Raw genomic sequence first — 21,927 nt, 5'->3', positions numbered from 1 at the left:
GTCACCATGGTAGGACAGTGTCCCCAAGCATGTGTAGATAGGATCATCTTCACACCAGCATGAGTTAAAGCTTTCCACTCTCCAGTGGGATAATTTATTTCTTTACTTAGATCAAATATGATAAAAAGCCGCCTACCCAAGGCTGGCGGCATCCAGGAATATTCATTATTCATATAGTACAGGGAAATAACTTGCTTAAGGACAGAGCTGAAGTCTGTCAGAGCTCAGACTCCTCGCTGAGACTGCAGTGCCTGAAATACAAGTCCATCCTCCCCTAAGACAGAGCCCCTGTGCTCCCCACACAGCCCAGACTCACAGTCAGGAAAATCATGAGCAAAAAGGAGGAGAGGGAGCAAATCTGGCTTTCATCTGTCATTTTGAGGAATATAATTGAAGACAGGGTGTGGCTGTTGGAGCCAACAGAAATTAATATAATGCTTGCTTGGAGCTTTGCTTCTGCTGGGGAGGTTTTCAGGAGTTACCCAAGAGCAACCTGCAGAGGCAGGGTTGGGGGTGCCTTTCTTTCCCTTGCAGAGTGTTGGGTTTAGGAAGAGACAATGCAGTTGCCGGGTATTTCTCTATGGGTGGGCATGGAGCACTCACCCCTGCTTCCTTCAGCAGTTCTGTGGCAGAAAGAAGGAGCAGGTCTTGCTCCACAAAACAAACTGCAGCAGCACTGTACAACCTTTCACTCATGTCCTGGTGAAATCGTCCGTAGACTCTCAAATCCCAATTTACCAGTGAAGATTAAACATGACCATGCAATTCTTCTGAAGAACTCATATTTGGGATGCAGTTGCATTCTTCGGAGTTTTTCTGGGCTGCTGCCAATTTCACTGGGACATGGAACGTATGTTTGATACAACAAATGCACCCGGAAGCCGGTCCCTGGCTAACCTGGTTGTATCTTAAAAACAAACTGTGGTGTTGTCTCTCTCCTCATGGCCGTGTCAGGGCTCCAGGACTCAGCACCAAGACAGGCACAGGCTGTGTTCCCTTCAGTACTGGCTTTTTCCCCCACTAAACTGATTTCTTTGCCTCCACTTTGGTTATTACTGTGTTCCTATATCCTTGGGACACAGCCTTGGGGCAGAACACAGGGAAGGACTGCGCAAGTCTAAGACATAAACGTGGATTTACAACCTCAGTGTAGGACTGGAGGAAACAATTGGTTTCGGGTGCAGGAAGCCACAACAGGCCCTTGGCCAGGACAATCAGCAGTGGTCGCACACAACGTCAGTGACAGTGCTGCTGAGTCTTGATGGATGAGAAAAGAGAGTGAAAGGGGAGGAAGAGGGAATAGGTGAATATTGGTGCACAGGGATGGAGGAGGCAGAGGGTGCCACATTCCCAAGGGCTGCTGTGGGCAGGACAGTCTGGTCTGGTGGGAGCTGTGGCTGTTGCTGTGCCCAGCCCGGCTCCACACGCTCACCTCTCTTTGCTTATCAAAGATGATAATGTTTTCTTGTGTCAACTACAAGAAAGGTGTGTCTGGTTCGACAGAACTTTGCTTTCATAAGCATTGCCTCAATGATGTTTGTGCAACCACAGTGGAATATGATTTTATCTTGTCACTTGTAATTACCATTAATAATTTGCATAATGGCCATTGGGCATCACTTATTAAACACTTCTTTGATGTGATACTGAGCCGGCTCCAGGCACCATACTCCAATCCTTCAAATGCAGACCAGGACTTTTTCCTGGCTAGTGACTCATTGGTTTATACCACCATGTTTAGCCAAATCCTGTAAGGCAACTGAAATAATTACCACAGTGGGTTTGGTAACAGCACAGGCTTAAATACACCTTGGAGACCGAGAGAATTCTTCTTCAGCTTCTTTCTTGCTGAGTGTTCACATCTGCAGACTCTGAGCATTTGCAGTGCTGAAGGAGAAATTCAGCAGGACACGGAGGTGGACGCAACCATGTTTCTTTCTACCGAAGTTCAGTCTGCCCTGATTCAGTTGATGAACAGTGCTAGATCCTTCCAGGACCTGCCAGGTTCTGACAGTGCAGTCAGACCTCCAGAATGAGCATCTCTAGTGGCACTGCAGGTTATCACAGCAGAGGAGAGTCCTGGAGAATTTCTTAGGACAGATGGGAATAGTGATGGGTGATGGAACTGCAGTGATTCCACTCTGCACGGAGAGCTGAGCACAGCACAGGATGGGAGGGAAACCAAGGCTTCAGCCTGTGGTTCTCTGCTGCAGAGCCACAGGATCGGGTCACAGCCTGACAACATGGAGTGTTCAGGTGTTTCCAGCGCTCAGGCACCGTCCAGTGGTGCAACAGTGCCAGGCAGGTAAAGGTGCAGGGCAGCCAGAACTCCCCAGACTGTCTTATCTTCATGTCACACTTTTCTTAAAAAGTCTCTTAATTTCATTACACTTTCAATATGTGCCTTGTACTGGCAGTTTAGATTATATTATTCAGTGTACTGAGCTGAGAAATCTGATGGGTTACAGCATCTGTTTGCTCATCTCTTGTAATTCTTTATAAATGTTACACAAGCCAATAAACAGAAGTCTAAACCCCACAAATAGTTACTGTGGGTGTTAGACTGTACCTGTCTGCGTACCTTACAAAAGAGACTTTTGTAGAGAAATTACAGTTTATGCATCACACCAGATATGCCCTGCTTTTCCTAATGCACCATGCCTGTAATCAGAGATAATTATCTGTGCCGTGCAGTCTGGAACTCGTGGCTGATTTCCAGCATTGGTAATTTACAAAACTACTTGTTTTCTTCCTATTTCTTCACTGATCCCTTAAACGTCCGGTGTGTTAATTCCTCAGGGATTTTTCCTGATGGTGGTGTAATTCCCATGTTCCTGCTCTCCTACAACACAGACACATCTGCTGAACTGTCACAGTGCACTTCACTGTCTGCTTACCAGCCCGAGTGCTGATAGCATCCCTGCCCCTCTCGGGGGCACCCACCCTTGCTCTTTGTATCCTTGGGCTCCTCTCTCAGTCCTTTACCTTCAGCCCAGGTCTTTCTGTCTTTGAAATACTCGTTTGTTCTTGCTTTACAAGATTTGCATGTTACAAGAGGACAGAATGAGCTCCTATGAGCCGCACAACTCCTGAGCTGCTGTGCAGTCCAGGCCCCAGGTCACTCCTGTTCTGTTGCTCCTTGCACTATGTCCTCCCCTTTCCATTTATCTTCCCTTCCCGGTCTCTTCCTGTGCTGTCTCCACAGCTGTCACCATTTCCCATCGCTGTGCAGGTTGTAAACACTGGGCAGGGAAGGCAGTGGTGTATTTCTGCACAGATGCAATGCAGTGACCTCAGAGGTGCTGTGTCAGCACTGAGGTGGGTTAAATCACCCTGAAATGCTCAGCATAATTAGCACTGCAGGAATGGGAGATTCAGAACTGAGCAGGGAAAGTAACACAAAGCTTGTCCAGGAGCTCCACAGGGCTAACAAGTGTCCTGGACAGAGCCCAGAAAGAGACTATTCCAGAATTATCTAAGCTGTTTCTCTCTTTAGAAACAGGCACTAATTCGGACTCACCATATCCCCCAAAGCTTTATTGTTATCAGCCTTCATGTCAGGCCTCTGTCTAAGGTCGGTCATCCAACATTTCATGAGAAGGGCTGCCAGAGCCAAACAAGAAGGAGCAAGGGTTGTGCCACCACTCCCAGCCCATCAAACCCATCACTCAGACGCTGCTGCCAGTGAGGAGGGACAGGCTGGATCCTGAGCCTTGGCTTAAACACGCAGCAAAATGCAGTCATGTTCCTAAATGTGTTTGTCATTACTTTCTCTGGGCTAATAAAACACCAGCGGCTTTTTTTTTTTCTGTCTGTTTATTGTGTCTCACTTTTAAAAAAATTCTCTCCCACATATTAATTTGTCTCACCCTTTTATCTTCCCACATGTTGTCAGCTGGTTCTTCCTGTTTGCCTTTTTTACAAATTCATTTAGAGGTTCTTTATTTAGTGTTTTCTCTGGGAATTGTTTTCCTCCACCAGAAGGGTGTGGAAAGTCCAGTAGAGCCTGGTTTTCAAAATTCCTGCTTTGGTATTATTTGAGAAAACTTGTTGGTCTTGATTTTATCCTGTTAGTGTGTATCTGTAATAACTCAAAGGTGTTGTGTATTGCATTATACTATGTGATATTATATTACATTATCGTATACCTACTTTAGTGAAGACTACCTTTTCTTTCCATGGTCTCTCTTGGTAGCAGACTGTCAGTCAGACATTCCTGAGATTCCCTCCCTGCCCTCTGCGCAGCCTCTCTGGGTGTCCCTTTCCTCACCACCCTCTGCTCCATGTCTTGGCTCATACTTCCTCCTCTGGTAGCAAATATCCCTTCCTTCAAATATCTGGTCCTTCTTCTCCACCCTCCATCCCCATCCTCAGCCTCTGTGTTCAGCTGGAGCACTGATGGGAACACAGCTTGCTTTCCTTTTTCCTTGTAATGATTGCTGTGTGGATGGAGACTGAAGGTGGATTCATAATATATATATTTTTTAATACTTGTATATTGATTTACTTGTAGAAATTATTTCTCAGGTTCAAGGCTGTGTCAGCAGGAGCAAACTTTTATTGGAGACAAGCCTTGGTCACTGTTAGAGAATGGCCACAACCCAGGGGGGCCTGAGTGAGGGGCAGTGGTGGGATCAGAGAGGGGTGACCAGGAGGTGCCGTCTGCAGAGACCCTCTGACTGCTGCTGGAGCACAACTGAGAACTCACATGTTATTTTGCCTTGTTTTTCCAAAAGGCTTTTTCTTCAGAGAGCTCCTCAGGGGATGTGCAGTGGGGCTGGCAGGGACTCTCTGGTCTGCAGTGACCTGAAGGAGAGCGGGAAGAATAATTTCTTTTAGGGGAGGGCTGCATCCTGTGCCTTTCTCTTACACCCCTTTGCTTTTGTAGGGACCTTTTTCTTTCCCTCTTCTCTCCAGCTTTGCTAAATTTTATCCTTGTTGAAAGACTTGGAGCTTACTGACTCTCCTGCCAGCTCCTCATTCCCACGTTGTTCTGAAAGTCTTGCTTAAACACACATTTACTGCTGGGCACCCCCCAGTGTCAAACATAATTTCTGCACAGAGGTTTATAAATAAATATTCCATAGCTGCATCCCTTTTCGCTGCTTTCCATCACAGCCCAGTTAATCCCAGTGCTCTATCACCAAAAGTCACAGCTGTGATCCTGACTCCAGCCCAGCCTCTCTCCAGGTAAAAGCCTCTCCAGCCCCTCTTCATCACCCAGAAAAGTCTGGAGACCTCTCATCCTCCTATTGAGCAGCTTCTTTCCAGCACTGAAGCAGCAGCTCATGGTCCCACTTCCCTGCAGGCCCCCTCACCTGGCAGAGCCGCGGGGCTCAGGGCAGGCAGGGCTGGCACAGGCTGGCTTTCAGCCCCGCGCTTCTCCCAGCTGATGTGGCACCGACTCCTCTTCCCGCCGACCCTCTGTGGAGAAAGGTAGCTCTGGACACGCAGGTCCCCGGCATTGCCACCCTGGAGATCTCCCCCTGCCTTCCTCACCGGCTTTAGCTCCATCACTTCAGTCACAGCCGCCGTTCCCCCTCCCAGCCCCGAGGGTCAGCTGCAGCCACCATCCACCTCCTGTCTTTTGGCAGATGATGCTTTTCCATCTGACACTCAGGATTACCCCGGGCAAACACTAACAGTGCCACTTCAGCCCTTGAAATAGGCGTTTTGGAACAAAAACTGACTTTTCATATAAATAATTTAGGACTGGAGAGTCCAGGGGAGCCCACGTCAGGACACCACCATCCCAAAGCCTCCTCTTCCAACAAAACAAAGGGACTAGGTGGGTGCTCAGGGCAGTTTTGTTTGTGTGCAGCCGTGTCTGGAATTAACAGCCTGGCTGTTTCAAAACCTCAGTCAGTGGAAGGCAGCGCAGAGCCAACTGCTTTGCATACAAATTAAATTTTCCAAAACTTTAATTAAAATTGTTGTGTGAAACTGAAAATGTTTAGATAATTCAATGTTTCAGTTCATTTAGCTGCTAGTCCCTAATCCTGTCTCATTCTGACAAGCCAATAAAACTCACTTACATGACTGTTTGCCCAGCCCCTGGTGGAGTTGCCCTTGAAGAGCTTATGAAGTGTGCCAGGGGCTGGGACAGCTCTGGGGGCTCAAGAATGGTGTTTGGTGTGCTCTCTGGACATTTGTCAGAGACAAATCCTCAGATGTCTCATGGAATCGGTCCTGCCTCATAACAGGTCAGCACTGGCTCCTCACCAGTGTTGCTTTTCCTACCAGGATCACAAATTTTCATATCCCTGTGAGGCAAAGCACAGAGATTTTAGGGTGCCCAGCTCTGTTTGCATACATGATGTCGTGTTGGCCGCCCTCCAGCAGGCAGTGGTAGGTCTGGATCTCCTGCTCCAAGCGACACTTGACATCCAGGAGGGTCTTGTATTCCTGGTTCTGGCACTCCATTTCCGCTCGGATCTCAGCCAGCCGCTGCTCCACACAGGAGATCTGGTTCTGCAGCTCAGCCAGGTATTTGTTATAGCGACATTCGGTCTCCGTCAAAGAGGATTCCAGGTTTTCTTTCTGAGAACAGAACAAACACACAGGTACCTGACTCTGACACAGGTACAACCCGGGTCGTGAGAGCTGGAGCTGTGAACCCTTGTGGCATCACCTACCATAGTGAGCTGGGCCTGTACATTGATTTCCAGGGCCTGCAGCTGACGTCTCAGCTCAGTGACCTGCTTGTTGCTTGACTCGATCTCCTGGCTGCTTGTGACCACCTCCAGATTCACCTCCTCCACCTGCAAGGTCAGAAAAGAACAACCCTTTCCTCACATCCCCACTGCATCTCGTGGTGTCCAGGATCTTCCCACACCCCGCAGTGCCCTGAGCGGGTCCAAGGCTGACACCCTGTTTATTCTGTTCTGACCCATGTGGTGGATTCTGTTTATTCTGTTCTGACCCATCTCCGCCGTGGATGGAGCACAGAGATCGGGCAGTACAGTTAGATCTGAGCACATCTGTGACACACTTGCTGTTATTAGGAGTCCTCCTAATCCCTGATTTTTCCCTTTCCCCCTCGGGGCAGAGCTGGGTGCGGCTCTGCGGGGCCGTGGTACCTTGCAGGTGTACCACTGCTCCGTCTCTTTGCGGTTGCGCTCCATCAGCGTCTCGTACTGGCACCGCAGATCCTCCAGGATCTTCCTCAGGTCTGGGCCAGGGCAGGCATTGACCTCCACACTCACATCTCCAGTTGCCTGTTTCCTCAGACAGCTCATTTCCTGCAGAAAATACGTCACTGTATCAGTAATATCCATCCACACTTGGGGGGACTTTCCTCCTTCTTAATTCCCTGAGAGAGCTGACCTCCTCGTGGTTGGTCTTTAGGCAGCACATCTCCTCTGTCAGAGCCTCACACTGCAGCTGCAGGTCAGTCTTGCAGCTGGCCAGCTGGTCCAGGACGGGCCGGAGGTTGCAAATGTCGGCATCCACGTTCTGTCGGAGACCACACTCGGTCTCGTACCTTAAACCACAGGCAGAAAACAAAGGTCAGCCTGTCAGCAAAACGGGGCAAGGCCTTCAGTTGAGGTTGGGGAGAAAAAAATTAGGATCAAGTTCTGCTTCAGACATGCAGTGCTATGAACATTGGCAGTGGTATCAGAGATCTGTTTTACTATGCAGTGTGACAGGCAGAGCGTTGGGATCTCCCCATCACCACCCTGCACCTGCCCTTCCATGGGCCAGCAGGGGACTATACTCACTTCACTCTGAAGTCATCAGCCGTCATCCTGTTGTTATCAATGTTCAGAAGGATTTTGTTAGTCTCCATGGCTGCACACAGGATCTGGAAAAGAAATTGTAAGAAGAATATGTGGGCTTGCAGCTTCCTCTACCTCCAGAAGACCCTGGAGGAAACGCCTACCTGGGGGATTTTATAATTATTCCATATATTGGGGTTATTAATCAGTTATATGGCATAACAGCAGGGAAGCCCATGTGCCAGCTGGATGGACCCAGCCTTGCTGAAGCATCAGTGCTCAGTAAATGCAGAATCCCCCTCCCACAGACCATCATTTCATATAAACCATTGCTTCAGCTGCCCCTCCAGAGCCATTGCTCTGCTCTTTGTGGGGCAGAGGGGCTCTGAGTACACATGAAAGCAAAGCCCAAAGAAATACTAGAATTTTCTTGACAAACAAGGGTTTACCTGGTTCTGAAGGTCTTCGATTTCCTTGTGGTAGCAGCTGTAGTCCCGTGGCTCACAGATGGGCCCTACCTTGGCATACCACTCCCTGATCTTGCACTCCAGGTCAGCATTGTCCCCCTCCAGGAGCCGCACCTTGTCCAGGTACGAGGCCAAGCGGTCGTTGAGGTTCTGCATCGTCGCCTTCTCGTTGTTAGCAAACAGGATCCCATCCCCACAGCCAGCGCCAGCCCTGGGGAAGCCACCAGCACCTCGAGTGCAGATGCCTCCAGCGCTGAATCCCAGGGCAGAACAAGCCCTCTGGGTGGCTCCGAAGCTCCCACCAGCCGCACTGCCGGTGCTCAGCTGCTTCCCGAGTAATCCCTCACTTACACTGCCACCAGAGAAACTGCCAACCACAGCACCCAAGTCGTAGGCAGCGTGTCTCCCCGAGGAGGCAGAGGAGACCCTCCTGCCAGTGCCAGCCGCATTGCTGCCCGTGCTGCCCCTGCCCTGGGTGCAGGTGGTGACGACCTGCCTGACAGCACAGCTCATGGTGTGGGTGCGGAGCCAACGGAGCCCAAGGCAAGTGCTCAGGTCGCTGCAGGATCCCTCTGTGATCCCTCTGTCCCCTGGTCCTCTATTTATACCAGTCCCTGTGGATCGTGCCACGGGAGAAGGGCTGTTTATTCTTCCTCCTTGTGACCTGGCTAGGAGGTGTTTTCTTTTTTTTCAGCCGGAAATAATTCCCCAAAGGCGTTTGTCTCCAGAAATCCCACAACAGAAAGATGCTTTGGTTAACAGAAGCGTGTTTCAAAACTACATCAAAAATGTTACTTCCTGAATCATCAGGTCTGACTTGTGATGACAGCTCAACAACAGTGACACAAAAACCCGACGATACCCAAGAGTGCCGGGGGAATGAAACACCACAGCAATTATCCACCCCTGGCGTGGGCGAGTCTACCCGGAAAGTGAAAGCTGTGGGAAAGGCATCCTATCTGACAGAGCCTGTTTGACCCCTTTGTGATCAGAAGCAAGGATGTCCCCTCACTCAGCTGGCCTCACACCCTGGGATCAGGGCCAGGAGACCACCCTGGGCCATGCAGCGAGGGTGTGTTCCATTCCATGAGGCCATCGGTGGAGTGAGCCCCTGGTCTGGGTCTTTAGACCTCAAATGCTTTAGGAGAGCACAGAGGAATATTGCACTGGAATGTACCAGGGCTGGTTTATCTCTTCTCTTTATTCTACATCTGTCAAAACATCCCCTTGCAGAGGTCTGAGTTGTTTTGCTGCTTTCAAGGGTAGACAGAATAGTCAAATACTTATCCAAAATATGAAAGGATGTTTCCTGGACCCCAAACATCCAGTTCATTGAATAGTCACTGCCACACAGGTTGTTTCATAAGATTTCTGAAACAATAATTTCAGGAGATGCATGATCCTACAGAGGTCTGATCCAATTCCAACCAGCACCATGAAAACTTTCCAATACAATCTAGGTGTTAAATTTAGAAAGAATAGTAGAAAAGATATTTTTAAAAGTTTATTAAACTAATTTTTTAGTTCTGGAATGATGAATTCAGGAAGAAGGGAAATAATTAAAATGTTTTGTCATCTGAATCTTTCATTTTATTAATAACATTAATATAGCAATGCTAATGTTGGCTGGCTCTCACCCACGTGTGGTTCAGCTTTGGGTTTGGCATCCAGGTCACCTGGACACGTGGTATAAAGAATGTGTCAGGTGCAGCCTGGCTCACAAATATTGCTTCTGCTATATGGGCAAGTTCATTAAGCTCAATTTTATCTTGCCACTGCAAATCCGGCACTCCTGAACTGTGGGGTGGTTCTGTGGGTGCCTGTCCTTTGTTGGAGCTGTCATCAGAAAGCCAAGCCAGGGTGCTCTGGTGCCACAGTGGTGGCCAGGCCCTGCCTGGAGCCAGGGATCGGGGTCAGGCAGGGCTGCCTGGAGCCCACCTGCAGCCTGGTCACAATTGGTCTTTTTTCTACCAAAGAATTATAAAATTGCTGCTGAGCAAACATTTAATTTCATTTTATCAAGATCTATATGGTCCTTTATTTTTCAAGGCCAGTTTGGATGGGGCTTGGAGCAACCTGGTCTAGAGGGAGGTGTCCATGCCCATGACAGGGGGGTAGAATGAGATGGTCTTTAAGGCCCCTCCCAATCCAAACCGTCCTGTGACCATGATCTTTTCAATGAAGAGAACACCCACAAATGAGTAGAGGGTTTGTTTTTTATTCTAATTCCTGCAAACTAAGCAGAGATGTCCATCTTTCTTTTTTCTTTCTTTCCTTCCTTCTTTCCTCCTTTCCTTTTTCCTTCTTCTATCCTTCTTTCCTTCCTTCTTTCTTTCTGAACTTCAGACCTTACCAAAGGTGCTTAGAATTTCTACAGCTTTTGTAAAGCAGAGCAGTAATTTCAGTCATTATTTTCCTGGAATTGTGTGTTCTTCATGGCAGCTTTTTTCCTTTCCAAAATTCGAAGTTGCTTTTATTTTTTTTTTTGTTACCAGCTTTTACATGAGAACAAACCTCAAGCTCTGCCAGCAATCACAGCCCTATTTTATTAAAATGATTTTCATTTTGTGATGAGGAGATCTGCTAATGATGGAATCTCCATGCCTAATGGAAGGCTCTTTCCTAAATTAGCTTTGATTGACTTCCTGGCTGAAGTCTACAGAGGGAAATTTGCTCCCCACATCCTTGCAGGGAGCCAGGGGCAATGCTCTGATGAGCTGTCCTTGGCTGACTTGGGAGCCCCTCGCAGGCAACGCTGCGCCCCAAGGGAGGAAGAGGAGCAGAGGAATGACAGCACACCAGGATCTCCCACGGGCATTTCAGGAACAGCAGCGCAGGTCTGACCAGGAAAAATTACTACGTCAAGTAAATGAGCAGAAGAGCCTCCCCCAGGCAAAGGTGTTGCTCCCACGTAATGAGCTTTGTAAAAAATAGAAAGGAAGAGATTATTTAAGGAATATTTCAGGTTTCTGTCAGTGTCCTGGGCTGTGTGAGGGAGAGCGGGGTAGTGCCAGAGGATGGACATGCTGGAGTTATTCCCAAGAGTGCTCTACAGCAGAATTATCAGACTCAACAGGGCAATGGAAATGAGAAAGATTAGATTTCCCTGGAGGGAAATCATTTGGGTGTATCAGGACATTTTTTAAGGCTTGAGACTATGTCTTAGGCTAAAGCAGATGAAGTTTAATGTGCCTCCAAGAAGGAGATCCAGCATTTCACGTTGCTACAAATACTCCCTGAATCACCAGCTGTATTCACATCCGAGAGACTTCCTTGGGGACTCAACGGCTCAGACACAAAGACTCAAACCCCAAAGTCCCTGCTGGTGCCCAGGCACAGAAGGACCAGGAGAGGAGCTGGAGCAGGCACTGCCAGCAGCAGGGAGAGGCTCACCTGAAGACATCCTGAGCTCCTCTCTGCTCACTGTCAGCTGAATTTCTGTGTTACACCTATGGAAAATCCTGGTGTTCTCAATTTACAAAGTATTTACAAAATATTTACAAAGTATTTGCTTATCTGGCTGGTGATGTACCTGTCATGCCACTTTCTGTCAGCCTGTTATTGGCTGTACTGATGCTGATCTCCATCTTACTGGTGACACCAGGTGCTCCAGGGTCTGATCCCAGCTTTGCAAGTCACTCCAGGCAAATCGTTCAGCTCCTGCAAGTCTCAATTTCATGCTTTGTGGGACGGAAGCAACAATAACAACTATCCTCCTCCTAGAGGGCATTGTAAAAACAACTGTCTGAGGAGCACATGGGGCTTTAGAGATTGGAAAGATGACAGTTCTGTATGATTCATTGTCAGTGTTCTTGCTATTTTATATTACTCTTGACACAGGCATATCCCTTAGATTTTTATCTGTATCTCCATCATTAAATACCTTCCAAAGTCATTCATAGTTTCCATTTTTCGTTTTGTTGTCCAGAAAGTTTCACCATCATCCACTGAGGACTTGCATCTGTAATTCCCAGCTGAATCCTAACAAGGCTTTTCTTCTTGTCCTTGCAGCTTGCAGCAAGTCTGAAAAATGCTCTCCAAAACCAGTGTTTGTCCACCTCTGGGAGAGACAATTTGTCCATGTTTCACAGACACAAATGTGTGTGGCGAAGAGTAAATAACAAACAATATATTACCTTATAGTTCTGAGGTATTTTCCTTCTTCAGAGCACTGTGATGTCACACAGAGATCACTTATGCTGAGTTTGGACTTTGCTCTTGCCTGTGATAACAGGGTTACACTGAGCTATATGCAGAATTAAAGCCTTTTTCATTGATGCAAATATATGCTGATAAGATCCTCCTAGGGGAACTGAATCCACTGATTACAACCCGGGCTCTTCCATCAGCTCTCCCAGCTCTCCTCTGGATTTCATCTCAGGCTGTTCCTGCTGACAGATGTAAATATCTCACCATGGGGTGACAGATACCAGAGATGACTGAGTGTTCTGCTGGATCAGTCTCTCCCCTGTGCCCTTTTGGCTGCAGAAGGGGCCATGTCCCTCTGTGCTGCCAGCAGAACTGGGATTGATGTCTGCTTTTAGCCTCCTACTTATATTTAATCAGTTATATTTGTGGTTTGCAGAAAGCTTTTCTGTATTCATACACTTGGAGTGTTCTGCAGATGGTTCAAGACTTAAAAAGCCATTTACAACTAAACTATAATTACTGTCTTCTGATAACTTAAATAAATAAATAAATAAATAAGCACATGAGCAGTGTGCTCAGGATTTCCAGCCTGCAGCTTTGCCTGCTGCCAGAGAGTCTCAGAGCTTGAGGCTCAGGTACATTTTTCCTTGGTCTGGTTTTCATTTTTGAGATAGCTCTGGTTTGCTTGGCCTGGAAACTTTCTCCAAGAAAGGTCTGTCATTCCAGCAAAGGGAGAAGCACGAAACAGTCTGTGAACTCTGCACTCTGCTGTGTCTTGTTTCCTGCCCTTTTCTGTATTTGCTGAATGATGATACAGAACGATACCATCTCACGCTCCCTTCTCTGGAAATACCTGGCAGGTTCCCCATTTCTTCGATCTCCTTTCCTCTCTTTGCCTGTCTTGTCATGCCCAACATCATCAGCTCTTTCCAAACCTGCTGGGGCCAGGGAGCAGCCTGGGGAGTGCTCAGTGGGACTGTAATGCTGTGGGGAGACTGAGGGAGAATGAATGAACCACTGATCACCCAAAGCATAGGTGAGCTGAGCCTCAGCTGCAGGAGCCTCTTGTCCATTGTTATAGGGGAAGCTGATTTAATACAAGCTGCTCCCTGTTCCTTTGGTCTGAGCCCCAGATCTGTATCCTTGAGGTGTGGCATGAACATAAGCTGGTGCACAGGGCTCCCAGCTACCATGGACTAGAAAGCATAAAGTAGGATCAAAGCAATTCCATCATGCTTTTGGCTCTAAAACAATTTCCTCTCCTCTCTGGCCCTCCCTCAGTCGCTCTCCAGCAGGCAAGTGGGCACAGGCACGGCCAGAACTGCTGCTGCCCAACTGCATCACAAATCCTGAGTGGCAGCTCAGCCTCAGGCATCATTTCTACCTCGAGTGTTTCAGGAAGGGTTTTAGCAGTGATCTGCTACACACGACAGAGATAAAAACTATTGCTACTCATCCCTGTGCAGATTAAGCAATGGTTACTTTAGTTCCTCTTAAGCACAGCCCTGGGGCAGCATGAACAGCCCTGTAAAAATTTTTGTGCCTGACAGTGTGGTTTAAAGACAGTCAAAAGAGACAGCAGGCCTAGAGGGATGAGGTTTGCCAACCAGGAGGACCCTGGGCTCATGTCTCAGAGACAACACCTGACAGTAGCAGTCTTGCTGAAGCCATCTGAGTTCAGCTGACAGGAGAAAGTGGCCTTTTATGGCCCCAGGAGTTACAGAACCAAGCTTTATGTTGTTGGCTTTAATTATTGGTCACATGGCACATTGACCTCAAACCTCAGTTAGGCTTAGCCAGTCCCCTGTATTTACAAGCACTAAGTTCATGACAAAATGCTGTCTCAAATTACATTTGTCCCAGGCAGAACCCCTGTCCCTCCAGGTAGAATCCATGTCCTTCCATTCCCCTCCTCTCACTGGCTTCTTGTGGTTTCTTAGGACTTTCCCTGGCATGAACACAGAACCCGGAGGCTTCGAGGGACCACGTGTCAGTGACAGACAAGTCTGCAGTTGCACAAGCAAGGAGAAAAAGCTTTATTAAGTGTGTCCAGAGACACCTGCATGGAATGAGGGCAACACAGGCAGGAGGAGCAGGTGAAGGGAGCATTCTGGGACACAACCCGAGCACGCATGGCCTCAGGCACTTCTTGGCTCAGTTCACTGCTCTCCTGAGCCAGGGGCTGTCCTAGCGAGTGGTGAGTGCAACCTGCTCCCGGGAGGAGACCACCTTTCCATCCTGCACCTCCTCTACGATCGTGCGCACCTGGCGGGACGATGTCATGACTGCAAAGGAAAGGGGGACAATTATTCACAGCAGGAAGGAGAGAAATTTCTTAAAACATTATCCAATATTGCACATTCTTCAAGAGCGGGTGGAAATTCCATAAGGGATTGGAAAAGGCTGCTTTAAACAACCCTGCTTTGACAGGGAAGGGCAAAGAACCAAGCTGAGGGGAAAGGTGGGTTCTTACCATCTCTGCCAGAATGTGAGGACGTGGCGGATGAGTACTGGGAGGAGATGCTACAAGAGAGGCACAAAACCAAAGAGACGTTAGGGACAAACACTGGTTGTTGCTGCTGCACAGGCTCTGGGTTCAGGAAGGAGAAAAACAGAGAAGGCTCATGGAGATAAAAGTGTTGCTCCACTTGGCCTCTCCGGAGGGAAGAGGAACCATGGCCCTTTCCAGCAAAGAAAGCAGCCCACTGCAGCATCCCACTGCAGCCAGACACTGGGGACAGAGCTCTGGGCATCCACAGCTGATACGAACAGAGAAACCAGTCCTGAAAGCTGTGACTGGGCTCAGGCAATTCATGTCTACGACCCATCTGCTCCCACTCGCCCTCCCAGCGAAGCCCCTCACTCACTGGGCGTCCTCGCCCTCCAGCAGCCGGCGGTACGTGGCGATCTCCTGCTCCAGGCGGCACTTGACGTCCAGCAGGGCCCTGTACTCGTGGTTCTGGCGCTCCATGTCACAGCGCAGCTCCGCCAGCTGCTCCTCCACGCTGCTGATCAGCATCTGCAGCTGGGCCAGCTGGGTGCTGTAGCGCGCCTCGGTGTCGGCCAGGGTGCCCTCCAGCGCCGCTTTCTGTGGCACGGGCACGGGCACGGGCTCAGGAGGGCGGGCAGGGTGGGCACAGCCCCGCACCCCCACCCTGCCAGCAGCCCGCCCCTCGTACCGTGCTGAGCTGTGACTGCAGGTCGATCTCCAGGCTCTGGATCGTGCGCCGCAGCTCCGTGATCTCCGTCTTGCCGCTCTGCAGCTGCTCCGTGTTGATGGCCACCTCCCGGTTCAGCTCTTCCGTCTGCAGCGAGGCAAAGCCGTGCCCTCAGAGCCCCGACAGCGGCCACGGCCCCGGCCCCGCTGCCGGCTGCCAGCTCCTCACCTTGCTGAAGAACCACTGCTCGGCGTCCCTGCGGTTCTTCTCCGCCAGGCTCTCGTACTGCTCCCGCATCTCCGCCAGGATCTTGGTGAGGTCGATGCCGGGAGCAGCGTCCATCTCCACGCTGATCTCCCCACCCACCTGCCCGCGCAGGGCGGTCATTTCCTGACACAGAAGAGAGACACAACACATTAGAAAGATGTGGCATCTTCCCGTGATGAGGAATTTCTTATTTGCACCCAGCACAGGAACCCCATGGACCTCCTGGAGGTCCTACCTGCAGGGATTATTTTTCTCCCCCTTCCTGCTCTAGTGTCTCCTGTCAGCCCTCAGTGCAGAGACTCCACTGTCTTTGGACTGACTTATTCCCTGGCACACAAGGAATGTTTGTAGGTCCAATTTGAACACAACTCTGTGCTCACCTCCTCATGGTTCTTCTTCAGATAAGCCAGCTCCTCCTTCAGGTTCTCGATCTGCATCTCCAGGTCAGCTCTGGACAGGGTCAGCTCATCCAGGACCCGGCGCAGCCCGTTGATGTCGGCCTCCACACTCATGCGCAGAGCCTGCTCCGACTCAAACCTGGGGACACACACACAGTTGCATACACCCACCTGATAAAACCTTTTTCTTGTCTTTTTCTTCCCTAGCTCAGTGTATTTTTGCCAAGAATCTTTAATTCAATGTGTGGGCACAGCTCTCACAGTGCAGAAATATCAGTGCTGCACCCATGAAGAAATGCACTATTCCAAGTTGTCACCCTCCAGCGGCACAACCCCAGGTGCAGAACAAAGCACCTGGAACAGCCAGGCTTTCCCCTTTTTTCACGAAAGCTCTCAGAGGCATTGGACTCACTTGGTTCGGAAGTCGTCTGCTGCCAGCCTGGCATTGTCAATCTGCAGGACGATGTTGGCATTTTCAACAGTTGCAGAAAGAATCTGATGGGGGATAAGTGAAAGAGTTAAAAAGTCTTTTCAAACACTCTGAGTGGTCCCACCAAGGGAAGGACTGGAGCAGCACTGGGCCTCCCGCCCACGAGGCTGGACTTCCATATGGGCTCTGCAAAGCAGGAGAGGGGTTGGTCGTTTCCATCTCCCATCCAGACTCGGTCCCCTGGGAACACTGCCATGGGTACATGGCCCTGCCCAGGTGACTCCTCCAGGTGCTCACACCATACTGAGACTGGCAGCACTCCAGGCTTTGGGAATGGGAGCAGCCCAGCTAAGAAGGAAAAAAGGGTTGAGGAAGGAAGGAGTGCCTTGTGCCTGCCTCATTTGGCTTTCATAATTACACCTGAGGCACAAGTATTTGCTCTGAGATTATGAAAATGACTGGCCATTTAGTGAGCAGGAATTTCTGTAGCCACAAGCTAAAGAAGAGCTCCGGGTTCTCCTGCTTCAGGGGATATCCAAGGAATAATCCAGGAATATTGATGTGGACATTTCCCAGCTGAGGGGGGAGAGGGAGGGAAGGATCTGCCTTCCCCTGGATCAGGAGCAGAAGGTTTCTGTGAGACTCAGCACTTCATCACTCAAATCCAGAGACAGCTCCTGCCTCCAGATGTTTCTGTGCTCCATCAGAGCACACCTTATGCTGGAATCTGCAAAGGAGCTTCCTGCATCAAGGCAAGCCCTCTCCCCCAGGGTGAAGCCCAAGGAATTTTAGGAATGTGAGTTCCCCCCAGGGTCTGACCCTGCCCCATTTCCCAGGAACTGACTCTCACAGACCAGGTATGTCATTGCTCAACACCCCAGCCCACACCTCGTTCCCTCAGTAAACCGGAGCTTACTTGGGATAAGTGATAAGGGCTGAGGGGAGGGTGGGGGGCAGGGAGGCATGGGCAGATTCTGGTGTTTTGGCCAAAGGACTTTTGTTTAAAATCATCCAGGGAGCTGCTAAGAACAAAGAAATTACCTTGGCCATTATTTCATCTGCTGTATTTTAGAGCAGAGCACACACTTGATTTCAGCACTGAGCACAGCCCAATGTGTTCCAGCCCTGGACTGGACTCGTGTCTGTGTCTGCAACTCCCAAAGAACAACCATCCCACAGGACAGTTACTTTCTATTTTAACCTCTACCTTTAGCCTCCTTGAAGGGTAGGGGAAAAAAAATCTGATTTGTAGGATATTTGTGAGAACAACTATTCTTCTGCATATCACTCAGGCAGGAGTGCATATCTCAGGGCCAGGAGATAACAAGTCCCTGCCAGCTGAGAGCACCATCAGGAGCCTAACAGGGAGCAAGAAGTAGTAAGAAAGGAAGGAGGTGACAGTGTGGCAGCAAATAGCATCAAGTCACCTGAATCACTACCTGACTCCTTTCCTTCCCAGTATCTCACCCCGCACTGGAACAGTGACAGAAATCCCATTCTGGCGCCTGGTGAACTGCTGTTCATAGTGACTGTTATTCCAAAGCTCTAGTTTACACTTCAGGCTAATTACCTGCTGTTCAATAACCCTCTTCCCTCCAGCTGTTAGGAACATTTGTATCTCTTCACAAGTGACTCTGATGATGTCACGTTAATCCCAGCATCCTACCTTGTTCCTGAGCTCCTCGATAGTCCTGTAGTAGGGGCTGTAGTCACGATCAGGACCAGGCGCCTGCTTCTTGTACCACTCCCTGATCTTCACCTCCAGGTCGGTGTTGGCCTCCTCCAGGGCTCGCACCTTGTCCAGGTAGCTGGCCAGGCGGTCATTGAGGTTCTGCATGGTCTCCTTCTCCCCCGCCGGCAGGATGCCATCGCCGCCTCCAAAGCCTCCTCCAAAGCCTCCCCCAAAGCCTCCCCCAAAGGCTCCCCCAAAGCTGCCCCCGAAGCCCCCTCCGAGGGTCCCTCCTGCGCTGCTGCAGTAGCTGCCCCCGAAGCCGCTGCCGAGCCCCGAGACCATGCGGGAAGAGACGGAGTAGCTGCCAGAGCCCCCGTGCACGCTGGGGGCCCTGTAGCCTCCTCCCCCGACACGCACGGAGGAGAGCCTGCTGGAGCCTCCCCCCAGGCTCCCGAATCCCTTGAGGGAGGTGGAGGAGGAGAATTGCCTGACAGTGGTGCTCATGCTGGAGGCGCGGAGAGAGGCGGCCCGGCAGCGCAGCAGCAGCAGCAGCAGCGAGTGCTCGCTCCCCCGCCTCGGAGCCCTTTATAGCCCGGCCAGGAGGCGTTGCCACCTTTTTTTTTTTTTTTTTTTTTTCTTTTTGCCTTTGCATTCCCGACTATTTTCATCACTCATAAAACCTGAGCCAACTTCCAGAATCGTCATTTTTGCCTTTGTTCTACTCATGCTTTTTGTCATATTCCAGTAGAGCTTTTTCGTTTACAAAGGGCGTCTTTATGCGTCTTCTGTTTCCAAGCAAATTGTCAGGTGTGATTAAAAGGAGGAGGCTCCTTGCTCAGGGCTATGATTTAATTCTCTCTGCACTGCGTGCTTTGAAACAGAGCAGTGCAGGCAGCATTTGAGGGAGTAACTCAGCATCTCTTTTACTGGGTTTTTTTGTCCCAGATACAGTTTCCTGTCCCTGCTTGGACTGCACACACACACCTGCAGCCGTGTTGTGAGGCCCTGAATGCACCTCCAAAGCCCCGTGAGTACAATGGCGCTGGAAGGAACTTGGCTCCCAATCCTGGAAATACATGTCTGCTCTTTTATCTGCAGGGAGAGGGATGATCAGTAGTGAAAAAGCAATGAAAAGGGAATTTGTGCTCCAGGGCTCATTGGAGTCTTCACTTCAGAGACCACCCAAGAGTGGGAGACTGTGGAAAGGTAGTAGGATGGTTTGTGTTCTTTATGAACAAGCACTAGCAAACCATCCCAAAAGGACAGGGTATGGCAGCTAGCTGGAAATTATGAAATCTCCAGGAAAAATGTGGGATAGCATAAAGTAGATGAAGGACATAAGGAAAAAGCTCCTGGTGTGTAAGCCCTGTGAACAGGAGCACAAAGCTGGCAGGAGCACAGCTCAGCAGCTAATGCCAGTGGTGTTTTCTGTGATGGACAATTCTGTCAGTTGTGACCAGGCAGGACAGCTTCACTGTGAGTTTGGAGTTTACAGCTCCCACATAAACGGAGCTTCTGGAGAGACAGCAATTGTCTCTGGCAAGCAAACAGACTCCAGAACTGAGCAAAGTGATGTGGTCAGGCCCTGCTGTCGCCTGTCCTGCTGACCTGCAGCACAGGCAGAAACACCAATCCGAGTGTCCCTGGCTCATGGTGCGGGGTGTGGAGGGGAAGGGATTGCTCATGTGTGCACACGGCGGATTGTTGGGCTGTCTCCACAGACAGGCCCCAACAGCCCCTTCCCAACAGCCAAGTTCTTCCTTAGATCAGTTGCCAAAGGAGGGGAGAAAGGGTATGGGAGGAAGAACAAAGGTACATTGCTGAGGAGCTCAAAAAGCACAGCTCCCTCCCCTCCATCTGCAGAAAGCTGGAGACAGTGCAGGAGTGGGATGTGTCCTTGGAATATCAGGAGTTGGCTGCTATGGAGAAGTGGTTCCCTACCTTCCCATTTGCCACTGGTAAATGGAGACAAATCCGTGCAATTTGGAGAGCTGGAGAATCAGAGTCTCTGCTGCGCTGGCTCTGGCCCTCTCTGTCTCTTGGAGTCAGCGTGTTGGTGTCGTGTGAGCGCAGGGCACGGGGCCAGGGGACGCCCACTCACGGCTCGTCCTCCCCAGGTGCAGATGGAAAAGGTGCAGCAGCGCGGGGGCGGCCGGGACGTGTCACTCCCAGGAATGTGCTTCGTCCCCATCTTCATTTCCTTCCCTTCGCCCGGGCAATGCCGTGGTTTGTCCTCTCTGATTGCAGCGGTGATGTGGGGAAAGGGGAATGTCAGAGACAAAACCCGTACAGAGCCCCTGTGAGAGTCCAAACGCTCAGCCTTGCCCCGAGCAAAGCCCCTCAGAGTGGCACAGGTGCCACACTGTCACACAGTCACCGCATCACCAGATGTGGCACACAGGTGATTCACGGCTCTTCCTGTATGAGGAATTGCCTTTTCTTTCATCTTTTTTCTGCCATTGAACTGCTAGGTCATAAAAACACACATTGCCCAGAATATCTGTGATACTTTGGTAATGCCACAGGGCAGCAATCAAAATCATGAGCATTAATTAAGACTTAAAACTAAATTAACCACTCAAGGATGTTATTTCCATGACCTCCCATTGAACACAACCGCAGGGACTGCATGTTGTTTCTATCACACCCTTTGACGTAAAAGGCCAAGTATTAAACCAGATCCTGCCTCTGTTTTTGAGCACGTGCACACGGTGAGCCCATTTTTAATGTATTTCAAAATCAGAATTCCAGTTCTAAGGCGTAACAGCAGCTTCATGGTAGCACCATCGTGTTTGAGCATACAGTTCAGTCTTACTTTGGGGGAAAATGGAGGTGAAGTTCTGGCTCCAAAATCATGTATCAGCACATGCAGATACTACCTGGATAAAACCACTTCCCTGTTTTTATATGTTTATAAAGTTTGACCTGGAATCAAATTATCATAGAAAATTCCCTAAACTTAGCTGAAAACCACACATTAATGTCTGTTTCTAAAGTGGTCTTTTCTGTCAGAGGAATTCAGTGTTGCCTGAGAAGTCAGACCATCTTTCTGGAATAAATTCCCACTTTCTGAGACCTGCCTCGAGCTGCTGCTGCCTGTCAGTGTGAGCCACCCCTGCAGCTCCCTCCTCGGTGAGGTTTCCTAAGGTTAGGTCTAATTATTAATGCTCAAGGCAGGAGAAAATTCACATCTGTTTTCCACACCTCCCTCACACTGTGCAGTTGCAGGAGTAATTAAAGCAAAGGATTTCATTAGCCAAGTGTTATTTGTTGTTTCTATAGGAACACAGGTGTGCCCAGACTTTTACAGGAGAAAAATATAAAGCAAGGGTGAATTCCAGCAAGGCATCTCAGCATCCCAGCGCTGGGTGTTGTAAGGGCGAGGTATGGCAGGGGCCTTGGAGGAGCTGCAAGAGGTGTTGGTGGTCCCTGCACCACTCTTGGGGACCCCAGGGTCCCTAAGAGGTGACCTGGAATGGGGTCACCTGTGCAAGCTGTGTCTGTCCCGACCCTTCTCAGGTATCTGATCTTGAGTGATTCAACCCTGTCTTTATCCAGCCTTGGGACATGAATTCCCCCAGGGAAAGTCCCTGGGTTGCTCGGGGGGGCTCCCTCCTCAAGGCTGTGGGAGCAGAGGGAGTGCAGTCTGCACGACTGTGGAGGTGCTG

The 21,927-nt window shown here is 49.8% G+C and overlaps 2 protein-coding genes across 3 annotated transcripts; both read right to left on the bottom strand.

Annotated features, from left to right (window-relative positions):
• Positions 1-5,336: 5,336 nt before the first annotated feature.
• LOC134053298 (keratin, type I cytoskeletal 19-like) lies at positions 5,337-8,698 on the bottom strand. Its single transcript, XM_062508240.1, has 7 exons — positions 8,168-8,698; positions 7,722-7,804; positions 7,327-7,483; positions 7,080-7,241; positions 6,636-6,761; positions 6,314-6,540; positions 5,337-5,424 (listed from the first exon to the last, which is right to left on the bottom strand). The coding sequence occupies exons 1-7, from the start codon at positions 8,696-8,698 to the stop codon at positions 5,337-5,339; spliced, it is 1,374 nt and encodes a 457-aa protein (XP_062364224.1).
• Positions 8,699-14,521: 5,823 nt separating this feature from the next.
• On the bottom strand, positions 14,522-19,229 carry LOC134053134 (keratin, type I cytoskeletal 14-like). 2 transcript variants are annotated; one of them, XM_062507983.1, is made up of 8 exons: positions 18,254-19,229; positions 16,570-16,652; positions 16,140-16,296; positions 15,721-15,882; positions 15,514-15,639; positions 15,202-15,422; positions 14,808-14,857; positions 14,522-14,619 (listed from the first exon to the last, which is right to left on the bottom strand). In XM_062507983.1, exons 1-8 carry the CDS (start codon positions 18,761-18,763, stop codon positions 14,522-14,524), a joined length of 1,407 nt encoding a protein of 468 aa, XP_062363967.1. In that variant the 5' UTR covers positions 18,764-19,229. The 2 variants fall into 2 exon arrangements, with proteins under 2 accessions (XP_062363967.1, XP_062363968.1); XM_062507984.1 differs by lacking the exon at positions 14,808-14,857 and having other exon boundaries at positions 14,522-14,633.
• Between the last annotated feature and the right edge of the window lie 2,698 nt (positions 19,230-21,927).

The sequence above is a fragment of the Cinclus cinclus genome, chromosome 24, assembly GCF_963662255.1.
Source record: "Cinclus cinclus chromosome 24, bCinCin1.1, whole genome shotgun sequence".
NCBI classification, from domain to species: domain Eukaryota; kingdom Metazoa; phylum Chordata; class Aves; order Passeriformes; family Cinclidae; genus Cinclus; species Cinclus cinclus.
This window is presented reverse-complemented; position numbering and strand designations above follow the sequence as displayed.